The 19980-nt window shown below is 37.2% G+C and overlaps 1 protein-coding gene across 2 annotated transcripts in view; it reads right to left on the bottom strand.

Moving 5' to 3' along the window:
- METAP1 (methionyl aminopeptidase 1) overlaps nt 1–19980 on the bottom strand; it is a 66776-nt gene that overhangs the window by 3479 nt on the left and 43317 nt on the right. For both annotated transcript variants that reach the window (XM_047718042.1, XM_047718041.1), the window contains exons 5-10: nt 16226–16317; nt 15007–15090; nt 12109–12247; nt 10472–10603; nt 7017–7160; nt 3080–3145 (exon numbers count right to left, since the gene is read on the bottom strand). In XM_047718042.1, the coding sequence (XP_047573998.1) occupies nt 3080–3145; nt 7017–7160; nt 10472–10603; nt 12109–12247; nt 15007–15090; nt 16226–16317 (657 nt within the window). The remainder of the gene's footprint in view (nt 1–3079; nt 3146–7016; nt 7161–10471; nt 10604–12108; nt 12248–15006; nt 15091–16225; nt 16318–19980) is intronic.

The following is a 19980-nucleotide window of genomic DNA, read 5'->3' as shown; positions in this document are numbered from 1 at the left end:
ATAAATAAAATCTTGAAAAAAAAAATTTAGAATTACATACGATCCAGTAATTTTACTACTAGGTATTTACCCAAAGAAACAAAAACAGTAATTTGAAAAGATACATATACCCTTACATTTATTGTAGCATTATTTACAATACCCAAGATATGGAAGCAATTCAAGCGTCTGCTGATAGATGAATGGAGAAGATAAGGTATACATACACGATTGAATACTACACAGCCATAAAAAAGGATGAGATTGTGCCATTTGCTGCAACATGGGTAGACCTCGAGGGTATTATGCTACGTGAAATAAGTCAGACAAAGGAAAAAAACCCTATGATTTCACTTATATGTGGAACCTAAAAAACAAAACAAACGAATTTTCAAACAAACAGACTTAAATACAAAGAACAAACTGGTGTTGCCAGAGGGTCGGTATGTGGTGGGAGAAAGGGGGGGCAGGAAATAGATAATGGGAATTAAGGGGTACAAGCTTCCAGTTATAAAATAAGCAAATCACAGAGATGAAAAGTACCGCATGAGAAATACAGTCAATAATATTGTAATGCTATATGGTGATAGATGGTGACTATACTTACTTACCATAATGGGCACTGATACAGTATTGTCCAATCAGTATGTTTACTGGATGCCTGAAACTACCGTAACATTGCACGTCAACTAGACTTCAGTAATAATAATGAAGATTCCTATTTATACTTCAATTGTTTTAGTCCTTCCAACTTGATTTTGGTCCTTAGACCAATGACGTAATGATGACATTTTAAATTTCCTTGGATATGTTATAACTTTAGGTTCTTTATACCTCCCAAATATCAAATCAAGATGGTATTTCCAAAATAAAGGCACTGGGTTTCATTTTAGAAAATATATTGATACCACTCATTATAGAACTATGAGTTAAAAATTGAATTAATGAACTTAGCTCTTTCCTGGTTTAACTTTGGCATCTGACTAAACTACAGCCAATGCATATTGTGAAGAATATAATCTTTTTATACTTCTATTATAGCACTTGATTCCTGATATTACTTTTAAATGGCAGGCACACAGATGGTGAGAACAGATTATACTGTGCAATTTCTGTGGACCACACACCCCTGTTAAGCAGAAGACAGGGCTAAGAGCTTGGTGAGGGAAGTTAAGAAATTACAGTGAGGCGAAAGAGGTTAGGGAGGGGCTAAGACTAGAGAAAGGATACTAAGGGACAGTGAAAACAGCCCTAAGACAATGAAAGAATGGGGGGGGGCGCAGGGAGGGAGAGAGAGAGAGAGAGAGAGAAGGAGAGTGGGGGAGAGAGGCAGAAGTAAAATGAGAAAGTTCTACAATTCTGGATATTGCTATGAAACTGTGTTTACAGAGACTTACTTTCTTGTCTCCAAATCAGAGGTCAAAAAATCAAGGCATCCCTCATTCTGAGTAATCTTTATCAAAGATTAGGTCTCACTGACTCAGTAAAATCCCAGAACATAAACTCTGCAGTGAAGTAACCTACTTTTGCGATATTAAATCCCAGCCTAAAAAGAAAAAATATGAGGCAGCTTGAAGAAAGTTAACTCATGCTTTGTCAAACATTTAAAGACAAGTGACTGGGTATTTTCTGATGTAATGAGTAACGTTTTCACCTTCTGATTTAAGATACAATACTCCTCTGACTTTATTGTGATTTCCTTAAAACAGGTTCTTTACACTAATGTCAAGTAAAACATGCCTGGATATTATCCTGAGAAAATACAAATTCCTCTTTGGATTTGAAACTTTCTACTCCAGAGGTAGGATTTAACCTCACTGAGCTACACTGAAGTATATGCATTATAATTTGATGACTATCTGACCAGGCTCCTTGGAAACTTATTTGCTTATACCTGGAAATACCACATTATGTCTCACCAACTAGGTGCCAGTTAACGAAAACAGGCGTATGACCAAAACACTTTCCTCTGAGCTCCTTGCCTTTGCCTAACATACTTACTGCCCTTGCAATTGGTTCCATGTGATCAGAACTTCATTGTTATTCCATGAGGATGACAAAAACAATACCTTACATCTGTATAGCTCTCTAAGATACAAGGTATTTTGTGCTAAATCGTCTCAATTCTTAGAGCAGCCCTGGGGAATTGGCAGGTTCAAGAATGTCATTTCCACTTTACAGAAAAGGCAGCAAAGTACCATGTTATAACGCAGTCTGTGAGCTGGATTCAGTGACTCACTCCTAAGTGGCTACAATCTGGCAGAAATAATGGGATGTCACTCCCAAGATCAGGTTATAAAAAAGACTGGAAGGATCCAGAAAGGAGGTATCCTTCAGTGAGGCCCCAGGACACACGGGCCCCACTACCACTGCCTCACTGCAACCCCTAATCCCAGCAGAGAACTGGTTGAGAAGAAAGATGAAGGGAACACATGAGCCTCTGGGTGAGAAGTCCTAATCATGCCACTGGATCTTCATCATGACCACAAGCCTGCCATGGGGACCCGTGACAGTGAGGGCACCAATGTGCCAGCACTAAGCTTGTCTGAGCTGTGCTTTCTTCAGATGGCCTGAGCACAGAACCTGAAGGGGCAGAACAGCTCCTGAGGTTAGTGTCAGACAAACTCTGTCATATAACTAGCTCGTGACTTTAGACAAGGATCAGTCTGCTCTTCTACATAATGGGGACAGCACTTACCTCACACGTTGTGGAGAATTAAACATATACCCGTGTCTGTCTCAATGTGAATGGCTCTACTTCTTCTTTCCTCCACCTGGACCCTCACCAAGCAAGCTCCGCATGGTGGAGACTCAGGACTGTCAACAACACCCCCCTTGATAGAATCTTTCATTGAAAGGGACTGGGATTCAAGTACTTGAGCATCTACTGAGAGCAGAATTAGCAGGCAGAAAGGATTGCTTTCTTGACAACCCTGACAAGTCTCAGTTCTCTACATGATATTGAATTGAGCTTGAGATGGGACAGAAGTGGAAATAAACCAAAAAGAAAATAAACAGAGCAGACTACTAATCTGATCATGAATAACCAAAAGTAAATAAAAATACAATTAAAAGACATTACAGCAACCCTTTTTCTCACCTTCACAAATCATTGGCTCAATTGTAAATACGTGGCCCGCTTTCATCACTCCAACTGCTTTATTTTCTGAAATTAAAGAAAATAAAATTCTCAAAACATAGCAAAAACTCAACAGTGTGCTCCTGAACAGCTCATTGGTAAGAGTACACATTGTGCGTGAATATGAGAGTATTTTTCAGGACCATCATGAGAAACAGAACTATGAATTCCAGTATCCAGACCTGCCATCCTCCAAAAAAGGCTAAAAGGTAATAATAGGGACAGATCTTTGGAGACAATGTCAGACAAAAATGGAGAACCAGGTTAAAGTTCAAATTCAAAAACAAGAACGGATGTGAACATCAGCAAACGAGAGGCTGCACTTGCTCTGCCTGACCACCAGATGGCAAAGGCACTGGCTTTCAGGCTGCTCTCACCACGGGGACTTCAGGAAAGGACACTTCTGGAGATGCAATCTGGAGATCGCATCTACTAAACACCATTCTTCCTGGGTATGGTCTCATCTCACCCACATGTTTTTACCTGCACATCTTCCTTGTGAATAGCTACCATGCTGCTCCCCACTATCTTACGTATTGCCAAAATACACTTACTGCAGATTTTAAAATCAGGAGTTTGTAAATGGTCATAAAATCTGAGAGACAAAACATAATTTTGACTTTCTATTTCTAATCCCATGAACCTTCTTTCCCAGTGGCTGCAATTTACTACATATAAAGAACTGGTCATAATCCCTGGAGATATATGTATTTTTTTAATGTCAAGAGTGTCAGTGTGGTGTCACAGAAAGGAAAAGGATAAAGGCCTCTAGGGCCTAGCTGTCCCACTGCAGCGAGTGCACTAAGCCAAGGAGTGTTTGCAAAGAGGCCAGTCAGAATGGTATCAGCTCAGAGTATAAAAAAATGAGTCAATCTCAAAGACAAAGTATGTAACAAATCTCGATCATTTTTACATTGACCCAATGTTGAAATACTGCCACTGTGAATGCAATGTATTAAATAAAATAGACCATTAAATTAGTTTCACCTATTTCTTTTTACTTTTTTAATATGACCGCAAGAAAGTTTTAAATTACGTATGTGCCTCATAATACATTATGAGCAGACAGTGCTGATACAGAGAAATCTAGTTCCACTCCTGTTTCTGCCACTGACTCATTATCCTAGAAAAGTTACAACTCCCACTCAACTTGACTCATGGTTTCAGTTTCTCAACATACCTCATTCAGCAAATGTACCTTATCTGATTGACTATAGTACTGCAGATACTATACTAAGTACTTTTTTAAAAGCTGTACCTGCTCTACCATCTACCTCAAAGAATTACTGTAAAATACATTCTAAATATAGGGTATTATCATCATCACTTCCCAACCATGATGACTTAAAGGACATACTCTAAACTAACGAGGACTTCTCTTACATAAGAGGGGGTGGAAGGAAGTTACACAAAATTTCCTAGTTTCACCTTCAGTCGGTTAGGAATATGGAAGGACAAGCCAAAGCAGGGATCATTTACATTTCAAAAGGTCTCCTCTTTACAAAGACAGTTTTCTTTTACACTTCCCTAAAGTGATCACAACCTATTCTAATTTACATAAACCCAATTTACACTGGAGTTTTCATAAATGTTTCAAATTTATGAAACAAGTACATGCCTGGTCCTTGCTTCTTTTTCCAGAATCATTTTTTACTAATTAAATGGTTTTATGTGCTTTATGGACACAATCATCACTGACCCATATTCCCTTCTCCCATAAATTCTATCTTCTTCAGTCTCTCTTTATATAATCCATATCTAAACCTGAGTCTGTCAATTCAGTAAGTAAAGGGACTTTTTCCACCCCCTCCCCTGCACACGCTCTTTTTACACACACATATACAAACATACGCCTGTATCACTGTAATCGCACCAGCTACTTCCATTCTGTTAATGGAATGCACATTGGACCACTACAGGGCCTCCCAGGAAGGAATTAAGTTAGTAACTTATTTTCTGGTGCTAGTTTTTATTTCAAGCACAATTCACAGCTTAAATAAGAACTCTGTGGTCTGCTAGTAAATGTTTGTTGACACATATCAAATGCTGTGCTCTAAACTACTTCCCCAGCTTCTCCCGCTGAGAGGCTTCTCACTCATTTCCCTTTTCTTCACAACCACTGACACCTAGGATTTTCCAGCTCCACATCTCAACTGCAGCAACTGTGCATCGGGCTGGCTAGCCTGAGTCGCTCACACCTGCAATACATTCTAGATACCACTGCCAAACCTGTCCTCCTGAAATAGCACTTCACCTTGTCATTCTGCTCAAAAATGTTTTTGCATTTTTGCAAATGAAGTCAATTATCTTCGGTCTGGAACTGCCTACTGCTAGCTTTTAACACAAAATACTCAGCCCCAGCTTATCTTGTCTCTATTCAGTCTCAACCTCAAGCATCCGCTCATGATACCCTATACCTGGAATGTTCTTCCTCATCTTCTCCACTGAGCCAAAATTTCAATGGTTCTGTATTTCTCTCACAGGACCTGCCTCCAACTACTTCAGTCCTCACCAGGCAGCACAAAGTACAGAAATAAAGACTGCCTCTAGAAAGACAGAACCCAGGTACCAATCCTAGCCCTATAATTTATTTACTAGTCTGTGTGAACCTGAATAAAGTTACTTCTCTAAGCAAATAATCAATCAATCTTTCTTTCTCTCCTTCTTTCTTTCTCTCTTCCTTCACAGTCTGCTCTTTAAAATAGGGTTAATGGTGCGCCTGGGTGGCTCAGTCGGTTAAGCATCTGACTCTTGATCTCAGCTCAGGTCTTGATTTCAGGGTCATGAGTTTAAGCCCATGGTAGGCTCCACACCCAGTAGAACTTTATAAATAAATAAGTAAGGCTAAGAAATTATTCAGAGTGGTTAGAGCAAATGAAATAATGTATATCATCATCCTCATCATGATCATTCTAAAAGTTAACATTAAGGGCTCCCCACATATTCTCTGTCTCACTCCTACGAACCCTTCTCAGGGAGGTGCCATTCCCTATTGTTCAAGACGAGAAAACTGAAGCACAAGAAGCTGTGTGCAAGTGTCTACATAGCAATGACTCATACATACATATTAAAATTCCTTCTCAAAAAAAAAATACATATAAAAAATAAAATTCTTTCTCAGGTCACATAGTGTAGACAGTTTTCCTTTTTAGCACTAAATAGCAGACTTATTCCTGCACACCCTGGCTCTCCAAGAGAAAAGGTTTCTGGAAGACATCAACTGTCCCACACTTCCTTTGATAGTCTATCCAACACCACTCAACTTGAGGAAAAGTACTCTGTTTATTCCCCTGAATTTATACCAACAAATAGTAGTATCTGACGTACAGTACGAAATCAAACCAAACCAAACCAGTTTCATTTAAGGAATCAGAATAATGATAGCTAGACCCACGGCAGAGGCTATTAGCTGTTCACCAAAACTAGTTTACTTTTCTTCTGAGTACTCAGCTAGATTCCATTTCCCAGCCTCCTCTGCAGTTAGCACAGCCTTGTGACTGCATTCCTGCCAATGAGAAATCAATGTAAGAGATTTATGCCAATTCCAGACTGGTTCATCAAAACCTTCCAAACATACCCCTTCTTCCAAACATACTCCCCGTCCTTCCCAGTATCTACAGATTAGAAGAGTAACCTGAAGTGACAGATAAAAGGTAACAGGACCTGGATCACAGAGTCACTGCCCTGCCACCACCCTCAACAGTCAGCAAACACACACTGGCCTGTTACTTCAGCAAGATACAAATGTGTGCTAGGTATGAGCAAGTATACATTTTGGCGGTCCATGTCTAAAAGCTTATAGGTAAGTCAGTACAAAATAGTAGGTCCTGTTGAATGTCTAAATAAATATGAGCTGAATAAATGGCTAACAAAGACCAAGTGTTTGGAGAGTACTTACTGGCATAATGGGGCACATTGGGGGCTGTATGAAAAAGCTTGTGGATTCCATGCCCACAATAGCTTCGAACTACTGAAAACCCATTTGCTTGGGCATGCTTCTGAATAATGTTTCCCAATTCTCTGTATCGAACACCAGGTTTCACTGAAAGGAAAAAAGAAGAGTCATGACGAAGAGTAATAATAACTAATATTTACTGAGCAACTATTATCTATGCACCAGCAACCTTTCTAAATGCTTTATATGCCTCCATTATACGCTTCCATGTAAACAAATTATGTACAAAACTTTCAGATGAGGAAACCAAGGGACAGAGACTCTGTACCACCAGTAAATGGTGAAGTTGAGATTCAAACCAGTAGCACCTGTCTGTACTCCATCCTTCAGTGTAGAAAAGGACATATAGGTGCAGTACGAAGGGCTTGGGGAGACACACCTTTTGTTTTCTTAATAAACAAAAGAAGGGAAAACGTGCATGTCTTCCTCTCCTTCTCTAAGGTCAAGTGTGCTGCTCTTTTGAGAGAGAGAGATGAGGGTGCAGCAAAGGAGGTGGCACAGGAGAGAGAGAATCGTTAAGCAGGCTCCATACCCAGTGCAGAGAGCCCAACACAGGGCTTGATCCCATGACCCTGAGATCATGACCGAGGATGAATTCGAGAGTTGTATGTTTAACTGACTGAGCCACCCAGGTGCCCCAAGTGTGCTAGTGTTTTAAAGTAAGCAGAAGAGGTAAGAAAGGAGAGAGCACTGGGAGAAAAAGGAATGTCCAGAAAGTAACTTGACTTGTCCTCAGTATCAGTCTGATCAATTTCTCAAAGAATTACTTCCCCTGGGCTTCTTTATCCCCATAAAAGTGACCCTAAAATTATTCAGAGCTGCCTCTGAACTCTGAACACAGTCCGACAGGTATGGTATAGAAAGATACTTCTTGGGCGCCTGTGTAGCTCAATCAGTGAAGTCTCTGCCTCTGGTTCAGGCCATGATCCCAGGGTGCTGGGTTAGAGCCCCATATCAGGCTCCTTGCTCAGCGGGGAGCCTGCTTCTCCCTCTGCCTTTGCCCCTCCCCACTCTCAAATATAATCTTTTTAAAAAAAAGATACTTCCTATTACATATTCTTGCTCTGCTTAATTTTTATGACTTTTACCACTGTTTCAATCAAAATTAAAATAAACGAAGTGTTTCTCATTGCCGTTCTGGCTCCCCTAGCACTGAGACCCCAGGAGCTGGGCCCTGTCAGACTCCTGGGGAACCTAGCCATGGTTCTTGGGGTCCTCAGACTCCGTACAGTCTCCTACTCTGCCTACCTGATTTACAAGCTGAGGTTCAGATACAATGTATCTCCTCCAGCCAAGCAAATCTCTGGGAAGATAGCTCTAGTAATCATTTCAGTTAATATATTCTTGCTCTTAAGTCTATGCTCCAGATGTACTTTTTTGGGGGTGGGGAGGGTAGTTTGTTAATAATTTTGAGGAACCATGCTGACTTTCATAATGATTTGCTTGCATTCCCATCTGAGACTTCCTATCAGTCCCAGTCAGGGGGAGGGAAAGCAAAATTTTAACTCATTTTGCACAATATACAAAAAGAAAATCCCTGTTCAAAAATAATGAGCAAGGAGAAGAGAAGAGATTCCTCCCTAGTTCTCAAACCCGAGGCAGTTCTCACGCCAAGGATGCACCTCATTAAAATCCAGAGACATTTCTGGCTGTCACAAGTAGGAGCGGCCGTGCAACTGGTGTCCGGCGGGTAAAGACCAGAAACGTGGCTAAGCATCCTATGATGCACAGGACAGGCCCTGCAACAAAGAACTCTCAGACCCCAAATACCAGTAACGGAGAGGCTGAGAAGCCCTATCCTAGAAGGAGAATGTCAACACAAGTGAAGCTCTCTACTGTGCCGCACCACACTCAGCTGCCAAGTTAACAGAAAATAGGGGGCAAGAATGATACATATGGTATTAATAGCACTTTCCAAAGATCAGGCAACTTTTATTCCTTCCTGGCTACTGTTATGAAGATCTCGGTTTCTGATAGCTTCTTGGCAAGTTTCATTCCCGAGTCTTCATAAACCAACACTTTTACTGTCTGGTTACTTAAATCAACTCACAGAAAAGCAAAAAGGACATAAACATTGAAGACATAATCTGGCAGTAACCTTAAAAGTTATTTTAAACTCCAACTTCCACAAATGAGAAACTAAACACTAAAGAATATTAGTTTTTAAATAATCCACAATGAATAATAAGTAAAAAGAAATCTCATACCCTCTCATACACGGACACCTGAGAATATCACGTTTTCATTTCTCATTCCTCCAAATTTATTAGTAAAAATCTCATCATCTCCCATGCATGTTAAAACAGACTCAAAACAATAACAAATCTATGTCATTAGAGATAACTATGTGTTTGTCAAAAAACCTGGTCATGTCCAATACTTTGTTGATGATGTATCAGGTTTATTGTGGAGGGGGGTGAGGAGTGGCACAGATAATACACTAAACAATACAGCTAAAATGTTGTGGGTTTCAACTGAAAATGTTGTTTGCATGCAAACTGTCCTTTTAGTAATAGTCTGCTAGTATTCCGAACAAGCCATTCCTTCTCTCTTCTCCTAAGAAAGTATAAACAACAACCAAAAAAATATCTGTATGAGCTGTTTGTATGGAAAAAGACAGCCTGAGCAAAAGCCTAGAGAAATATATTCAAAAAAAAAAAAAAAAAAAAAAGTTATTATTCACTATAGTAGCAAGATACCTGGAAAACACCAAATTCCAGTAGGGGAATAGCTGTAGAAATGTTTACACTATGGAATATAATATATAGCCATTAAAAGAAGAGAGTAGATTTATGCATGCAGATATATACGCTAATTTGAAAAATTCATAAAGATCCTATTGAGAAAATATTAAATTACATACTACTACCAATACTATAACTCCATTTAACTTAACAAAACATACATACAGGTATATGTGGTCTGTCTGTCTGTTAATACACAGGGGAGAAAAAGATTAAATGTTAGAAGTAGGAAAAAACCTAAATGTTAAAAGTAGATTTAAAAAGACATAAAAAGGAAAGAGGTAAGTATAAAGGAAGATCATTCATTTTTCTCTCATAATCTAGCATCTTGTTTTTTTATGAGAACATAATACTTGTAAAAGAATTAACAAGGAAAAAAAACTGCACTCAAGAACTATACATTCCTCCGCATTTATCAGCCAAAGAAAAGGCTAATAAATCACAGAAGAAATAAAGGATGATAAGCAATCATCTGGTCCTGGTCCACCTCATCAAGGGATTCCCAAATCACCTGTAAATCCATCACTGCTAAAATCCTAAGAAACTCAAGTTAGGGTAGAGGCAGAACTGGTAGGGACACAGAATGCAATAAAGAGCCAGATGAGGCCCATCAACACAGAGCAGCTCCAGCGGGTGCCCAACACAGACACTGACCTGCATCGATGGCTTGCATCAGGCACTCATACGTGGTCTGCACCAGCTTCCGTGCTCCCTCATCCACATCTCCAACAAAAAACGTCTCATTCAAGTCCCCATGATAACCATTGCGATAAAGAGTGATGTCCACTGCAAAACAACGAATAAAAAGGCCACATTTGTTTTTTATTTCAAAATAGAAGTCACTTCTCCAACATGGCAGCATCAAGCAGTTTCAGGAGCAAGACAATTACTGCATTCTCCAAGCAGACACTAAGGGATATATACAGTAACTTCCTGAAAAACACCCCTTGCCTGTAACTAAACTCACTGTGGAGAAAACGGGAGTGGTCACACAGCACAAGCCAGATGGTGGGCTTCTATACATACAATAGTAATCAGATCATGGGCGGCAGAAGAAACCTACTGAGGACACATTCGTGCAAGATCAATAAGTCACATTAATAGCATTAAATGGAGAGTTATGCTACGTTTTGACATTAAACAGAAAATACTTTCACTTACCATCTTCAACGAGTTCTTCCTCCTCCAAGCACATCCATAAATAGAAAAGCTTACGCTATTCTATATTTGTTTTTTCAAAAACTCATCTGCCTTCTCCTTATTTGTGAATATTCATCCCTCCCGTTGTCCCCATATTTAAGAGGACAGACTACTAGTATATAAAACACTAAATGTATACATTAAATTAGTATTTTTAAACCATGAATTTTCAACCAACCTACAAGATCACAATATAGTGTGTTGGCTAGCATGACACATATATTCCTGAAAAACCACACACATTATGCATGTAATAAAAGTAACAGGGTTTGTACAAAAAAAAGAGTTCAGGCAGACCCCTCAACACCTATGGCATTTCATAAACAGCCCCCCTGACTGTTATAACCAGAATAAGAGGTGTCCATTGTCTCTAGCACTGCACCCAGCCAGCATCGCGGGCACTGCATCCCCAGCAGCCTTCACCACTTGGGCTCATGCTTCCCGATCTGATACATAAGCCTTTGAAGATATCTGATTACTAAAGAGACCAAGTTCATCAATATTAAAAATGCCATCTAGGGATGCCTTTTTTGTCGCTATGTCTTTTAATCCCAGAGGGAAATGTCTTGGCAGCTCCTTCCTCTGCACTTGCAAGAGAGCTTAACACAGTGGTCCTCAGAGCCACGTTCTGAACTTTTTACATCAAGGAAGGCTTCTGTACTTCTGTAGGATTTTAGCTATTTTCTTAGGGTCTTCAGATGTTACTAAAAACTTCTTATCTGTAAGAAAACCTGCCCTGATCTCTTCAAAATCATCAGTGGACTAAAAGGAAAAGGGGAAAAATATCCCAGCTGAATGAACATTACTTCCACATTTCACTCATCTTTCACCTATTTATCATTCACATATGATAACTGGCATTAAAGAAATTCATGCTGTACTAAACATATACTAGAAGTATCTTAAAAGCAGTATCTTAAAATCATAAAAAAACGTTTCCATATATTTAAGATTTCTTTTACATTTTAAATGCAAAAAAAGGGTAAGTCAAGACAGGAACAAAGTGAACAAAATGAAGTCACTATCAGATGTCCAAAATCTTGCTGCTGTTTCACTGATGGGGATAAAAGTCACACTTACATATTTCTTACCATTAACAATATCACCTTCTTGCAAGGGCCGTCTGTCTGGAATCCCATGGCAGATCACTTCATTCACTGAAGTACAACAAGACTTTGGGAAATTATAATAATTCAGGGGAGAAGGATAACAGTTTCTTGCAATACATGCCTACAATAAAGTAAAATACAGAGAAAATAATTTGGAATGAGCAAAAGAAAAAAATTAATCAATATGCAATTAACCAGATTTTTTTAAAGATTGTGTTTATTTATTTAGAGAGAGACAGAGTAAGAGAGTGCCAAGTGGGGGAAGGGGCAGAGGGAGAAGAAGAGAATCTCAAGCAGACTCCACAAGCACAGAGCCCAATGTAGGGCTCAAGTTCATGACCCTGAGATCAGGACCTGAGCCAAAATCAAGAGTCAGACGTTCAACAGACTGAGTCATCCAGGCACTGCAATTAGCCAGGTTTTAAAATTTGAAAAATGTGAAAAAATATGTTGCACAGATGCTAATGCTAATTTTGCTAATGAACTTAGTATTTTATTTTAGAAATAGTAGTAAATGTCATCTTAAACAATATATACCAGGCTTTATGCAATCCAGTTTACTAATAATTGCAAAAGAAAAGCAAGTTCACATATTACAAATACTTACAAATACAAATGTTATGTATCTGAAGATTCTAGTTTAGAATTAACTACTTTTTATTAAAAATATATTATTTAAAATTAAAAGATAATTCTAAAGAAAATATATACTTTTAATGTAATTATAATATCTTATACAACAACCCTATCCCTGTGACCAAAAAAGGAATACCAACATAATTAAGAGATGACAAAGTACTTTCAGATACATTTTTAATCACTACATTCATATGGAACAACAAAGGAACCTCTAAGAAAACAGTTAGGTTTTCCTTAACGAATCTTAGGTTACTTGGATATTTTTCCACAGTGGGAGTTATAGCATACATGCTTTCTCTTTCCATACTGCCACACAGTCTTCAGACTAGTAATTCTTAAGTAGTTGCATATAATATGATTTGTGAAATACACCAAAATTTTACTGCCGATTCCACTATTATTGGAAAATTTAAATTAAGTTTCCTCAATTACATAAAATGTTACAACCAATAACTACATTCCTGTCACTTTTCCCTTACTTAATGATATACTCTTATACTTCTCACAACCAGTATAAATAATAGTTTACACAGCAAACTGTTTTGACGAAAAATGCCAACTCCATCACTTATGAGTTGTGTCTAACATTGGACAAGTCAATTAACCCCTTCCTCAGTTTCCTTTCCTATACAAGGGAGACAAGAGTGATATCTACTTCATGGAGCTGTTGCAGAGATTAAATAAGTTAGTAAAAGCAGCATGTAAAAGAGCACCTGAGAGCACCTGGGTGACTCAGTCAACTGGGCACCTGCATTCTGCTCAGGTCATGATCCCAGGGTCCTGGGATCAAGCCCCAAATCCGGCTCCTTGCTCAGCAGGGTGCCTGCTTTCTCCCTCTTCCTCTGCCCCTCCCCCCAGCTTGTACACACGCTCAATCTCTAATACATATACACACACACACATATATAAAGAGCACCTGAGCTATGACAAGTGCACAAAATGCTATTACTGCATATTACATATTTTATAATATATGGAACAATTTCCCCAAATCGGAATTTGTAGTTTTTCTTTTTAATAAAAAATTTTACAAGCTGGGGTGCCTGGTGGCTCAGATGGTTAAACATCTGACTCTTGGTTTCGACTCATGTCCTGATTTCAGCATCTCAGTGAAATGGAGCCTCGCTGCTGGGCTCCGTGCTGGGCAAGGAGGCTGCTTGGGTTCTCTCTCCCTCTGTCCCTCCACCATTTGCACACATGGGTGTGCAATAAATAACTTTATGAACATTTTTATGGCTCAAGACACACTGTCAAATTTCTTTTCAAGAAGGATGTCCCAATTTACAGTAGCACCACCATGTAAAGAAGTTCCAGCTTCATCTTCTCCATAAAGGCAGTGGAAATGAACATCTTTAAAATACTGAACTAATTCAGTAGGTCTTCATGATTTGCTTTTGTTTGATTACCATAGCAGGTTTAATTAGTTTTCCCTGTGATTTATTAACTAATTATTGTTCTTCTCTTGTGAACAATCTACTCATATAATGTGTGCATTCATTACTACTCATGTACTAAGGTCTCTCCATGATGGATAGGCAATCTTTATAAAAAGATACCCTGTATTATATTTACTACAAACACTGTTCTATTTACTGCTTTGTTATTATAGATATGAAAGGGAACATTTTTCTACTAATCTAGTTTCAGATGTTGTATTCTTATTTCAGAATACTTAATGTATGTAGTGGCAAGGTTTATTTAAAGCACTAGCGTTGGGGCGCCTGGGTGGCTCAGTGGGTTAAGCCGCTGCCTTCGGCTCAGGTCATGATCTCAGGGTCCTGGGATCGAGCCCCGCGTCAGGCTCTCTGCTCAGAAGGGAGCCTGCTTCCTCCTCTCTCTCTGCCTGCCTCTCTGCCTGCTTGTGATCTCTCTCTGTCAGATAAATAAATAAAATCTTTACAAAAATAAAAAATAAAAAAATAAAGCACTAGCGTTAAAAAAATAAAGCACTATAAATTTGTAAAATTACCACTTTATAAAAACTAAACTAAACATTATAAAATGTGAGATTTCAGAAACAAGATATTTCAAGCTCACCTCAGACGTAAATATCACAGATACTTAAAAATGGGAATAAAGACATGAATATTTTCTATATTGAAATAAAGCAAGAATCTGCTTTCAAATTAGCTATGTTAATTTAGATATTACTTTTGACATTTAGAACTTAAGTTTACTTAATTTTTAGAAGCCTAAAACATCTAATAATGTGAAAAACATTTTAAAAAGTAGAGTTCTTACTAAGTGTACAGCATGATCTATTTCTTCAGTAGTCACACCGGGTTTAATCATGCCAGCAGCAATGTCCAACACTTCTCTAGCAAGCTGTAAAAAAAAAATATTTAATACATTCAAGAAGAAATGAAACAGAAAGAGGAATCTGTATGTTGTACTATCTTAGGTTTTGTGAGAGAATCGTACCCTAAATATTATAATCTTGAATTTTCATTTTTAAAACCATTTCCATTTCTAATGTCCATCAATCAACAAATGTGTGTATATAAATATATAGATAAAATTGGGCTAACTAGCTTAATAAGTAGGCATGCCTGATTTCTATGTGAAAATGCATATCCTAGGAATCTAAATAATAATCAACTAGTGGAAGTTAAGTCTTCTCACATTTTTATACTTCCTAGTTACAGCAGCTTCCCCTTATCTCTAGGGACACCTGAAACCAAACTGTACTGAAACCAACATATGCTATGTCTTCCTACACATATAAACCTATGATAAAATTTAATTTATAAATAAATGACAGTGAGACATTAATAATAATAGAATAATTCTAATAATATACTCTAATAAAAGTTATATGAATGTGATTTCCCTCTCTCAAAATAGCTTGCTATACTGTACTCACCCTTCTGGGGATGATGTGAGATGATAAAATGCTGTCATGATGAGATAAAATGAAGTGAACAACACAGGCACTGTGATGTAGCACTAGGGTACTAATGACCTTCTGACAATACGTCAGAAAAAAGATCAACTGCCTCCAGACTGTGGTTGACCATGGATAACTGAAACCATGGAAAGCGAAACCACAGATAAGGGTGAGCTACTATATTTCATGGCTTTGACGGAGGCTTTAACTTAAAGTTATATAACGCCTTAAACTTTGCCTTATTGTTACGATGAATCACAAAAATAACAAAATACCACGAATACCTGGTTCTTTTAAAAAAAAGAAAAAGTGTCAAAAAATTGACTTCCAACTAAGCTAGATTACCTGCCATATTATTTTTCAAATAGGCTATCCAAGCTATCGATGTAGAAAACAATAGTTGCATAAAATTATATGTTAACACTAGTTTAAAGAAAAGTAAGTATGGCTAGCCAAAGTCTAACAATATAACAACTGCTACCTTTATACATCAACAAATCATTGACTTCATGTCTAATTACTCCATGTCCACTTAAACATAGCTTACCCCATGGGGAAAAAAGTAACTCTTACCCTACATACAAGTCGCATCCCTTCTATATCTTCAGATGAGAGTAATTTAATTTGAGAAGTACCTTTAAGAGCCTGTTCAGATTCAGACATTCCTAAAAAAGAGAATCAGTAAGAAAAGCCAAAATGAATGGAAAGATGTAGTATTTATTAGCATAGTTGTCTTCCTGACAAAACAATAATCGTCAAGTCTCATTACTTCACACAATGGTATCTCATCATTTTAGAGGGTCCAGGTCAGGTATTTTTTTTAAGTATTTCCAACATGAAAAGAAAATTTGCTAAACAAACAGAAGAAAGAATTCTAAAGAACAAACTCCCAGATCAGAAATCAGTCAATGTGGGATACTTATCACGTACAGGCAATATGCTGGTAAGGTCAGTAAATGATTCACACTTAAATAGTCCTATGCAATTTACAAATTGCTGTCATGATCATCAACTAATGAAGCAATTATACACCAACAACTGATGAATGATTATACTCATTGATTTTTTTAAACAAGAACCTAAGTTGGTGTTTTTCAAACTGTAGCAACTAACATCTTTTTAAAGTAAATACATGGAACAGAAAATATTAGACTAAATCATATAGAACAGGATTAAGAGCTGTTGTGGAATGTTTGTTAATTTACACACACACACAATCATGTTATAAAATCCATTTCTCATCCTAGGTCATAGTCAAAAAAGTTTGAAAAATACCACCCTAAGAATCTTAATAAAACTAGCTTAATTCAAATTATTCATACATTTGAAAAGTGTCACAGTCAGTATAATGGTTATTTCAAAACTTGACAAAAGAGAATATAATAAACCATAAACTAAGCTTTTTTATAAATGATTTTAAAAATCCCAAATAAAGTCTTATCAAACAGAATCCAAAAAACATAAAATACAGCATGATTTAAATGAGATTCACAGTGGAAAGGGAAGGATAGTTCAATAGTAACAACTCTATTAATATAATTCATCAGGGCCACAGATTAAGAGAGGAAAGATAAACGATCATCTTCAAAGATAATTCTGATAACATGACCAACTAACACCTTAACATGACAAATACAAATCTTAAGCTAAGAACCATCATCATGGGATGCCCACTTGTCAGGAATATTATTTAACAATGTTCTGACAGTACTAACAAATGTAATTAAACAGGAGAAAGAAGTATAAAACTAGAAAGAAAAGAACAAAATCCTCACCACTTTTAGATATGATTATGTGACCCTAGAACGAGGGAATATCTGATAAATGACTACAAATAAGAATGCAGCAGTTGGCAGAATATCAGATAAATGTATCAAAGTCAATTAACTTTCCTACATACAAACCATTGCTACAAAATACAGAAGATACTATTCCTCCCATCCAAGTACTAACCAGGCCCGACCCTGCTTAGCTTCCGAGATCAGACGAGATCGGGCGCGTTCAGGGTGGTATGGCCGTAGACCAGAAGATACTATTCCTAAGAATAACTAAACAAGATAAAGTATCTAGGAATAAATAATAAACAACCAAAAAAAAAAAAACAAAAGAAAAACCTAATGAAAAAATTGAAAACACCACTAAAAGACACAGAAGGAGACAAAGGAGAAAAACACCCTACTCTTGGGTAGGAATACTTAATATTGTAAAGGTGTGAGTTCTTCCAATATTAATCTACAAATTTAATGCTATCCCAAGAAAAATGGCAACAGGGTATTTTTGGGAACCAGACAAACGGATTCTAAATTTCACATGGAAAAACATAATAAAATAAAATAAATTTCACATGGAAAAACAAACATGCAAGAATCTCGGGAAAATTCTGAAAAAAGAGGAAAGGTGGCACAACAAGGCTTACCAAGTATTAAAACATTATATAGCAATAATAATTAAAAGAGTTTGGTGGGGAGCCTGGGTGGCTTGGTGGGTTGAGTTAATGCCTTTGGCTAAGGTCATGATCTCAGAGTCCTAGGATCAAGCCCCACATCAGGCTCTCTGTTCAGCAGGAGCCTGCTTCTCCCTCTCATGCTCCCTCTGCTCTCCCTCTCTCTAATAAATAAATAAAATCTTAAAAAAAAAAAAGTTTGGCAATGGCACATGATTAGACAAACAGTCAATGAAACAGATCAGAAACCAAAAACAAACCCAGACATGTAAGAATTAACTATAAAGATAGAGATTGCATTTTACAATCAATTAAAAGACAACTGATTTGCTTAAACACTAGTGATATGACAACCAGATATTGACAGAAAAATTTAAGTTGCATCCCTGTTTAACACCTAATAATAAATGATAAAAGCACCAAAAATCTTATCATACACAAAAAGAGTGAAACCACGAAACAGTGGAAGAAAAGACAAGAAAAATATTTTTTATAATATCTGAACCAGAAAGGTCTTTCTGGTTCATCAAACCATAGACACCTTGAAAGAAAACACTGATAAATTTTATTACGGAAAAATGTTTCAAGTCTATCATAAATGTAATGTTACAAAGACAAAAATGTAAATATTCAGTTGGGAAAAAGCATTTATAGCATGTACATCAAGGGATTATTTTTCTTAATATACAAAGAACACTTACAACTCAGAATAGAAAAAACTACAAATCTAAGTGGGGGAAGCCTAGGAATATGAACAGACAGATCAAGAGGAAAAAAAATAAAAATGACCTTTAATATATAAAAAGATGCTCAACCTTACAATTTAAGAATATAAATTAACAGTATCATTTAGCACAAATCATAAAACTTGGCAACAGTCAATACAAGGGAGAATATAGGAAAAGAAACCCCCATATGTTTTTAATGAGAGTAACAAATGGCAAAAAGCTCTGAAATTTGTAGTAACTCTCAAAATTAAAAAATGCATGCATCCTTTGATCTACTCACTCACTTTAGCCAATTAACCTACAGAAATACTCTCACATGTTCACAAAGATGTAATTATAAGAACAGTTACTGCAGTCAAATTTTAAGAAGTAAAAACCTGAAAATAAACTAGCCATGTATTAGAAGAGGCCTGGCTTACCCAACTATGACACATCCACACAATGGAATATACCTCAGTCATTAAAAAGAAAGAGGTGGGTTTATATGGGTTTATACAGAATGTTTCCAAGAAGTATTGAGAATATCACAAGGCGAAAAGTGAAAAGGTGTATACGGTTTGTCCCTTTTGTGTGTAACTGGGGGTGGGATATTTATATGCGTAAACAAATAAAATATCCCTAGAAATTGTCCCAAGAAACTGTTAACATTGGTTACCTATGGGGAATAGGACTTACTTTTCGCTGTGTAACATTTTATCCTATTAGAATTTACCTTGTCTTTTTTTTTTTAAACACAAATTAAAACTATACTCAAGTATATTAAGTACAGAGTAATGAAATTATACATCCTTAACAATGTTCTTTCATTCAGACTGTCCTGTCCTTCAATTCATCTGAAATTGTGGAATTTAACTAAATTTTAAAACTATATTCATGGGACACCTGGCCTGGATGGCTCAGTCTGTTAAGCAGCCAACTCTTGCTTTTAATTCAGGTCAAGATCTCAGGACATTGACCCTGAGCACCACAATGGGCTCCGTGCTCAGCCAGGGAATCTGCTTGTGGATTCTCTCTCCCTCTTCCTCTACCCCTCCCACTGCCTGTATGCACTCTCTCTCTTTCTATCTCTAAGATGAATCAATAAATAAATCTTTAAAAAAAATAAAATTATATTCATAAGACGTTAATACACCTCCCACTTCTTAGAGAACAAAGCA

This window comes from Lutra lutra, chromosome 2 (genome assembly GCF_902655055.1).
Source record: "Lutra lutra chromosome 2, mLutLut1.2, whole genome shotgun sequence".
In the NCBI taxonomy this organism is placed as follows: Eukaryota; Metazoa; Chordata; class Mammalia; order Carnivora; family Mustelidae; genus Lutra; species Lutra lutra.
This window is presented reverse-complemented; position numbering and strand designations above follow the sequence as displayed.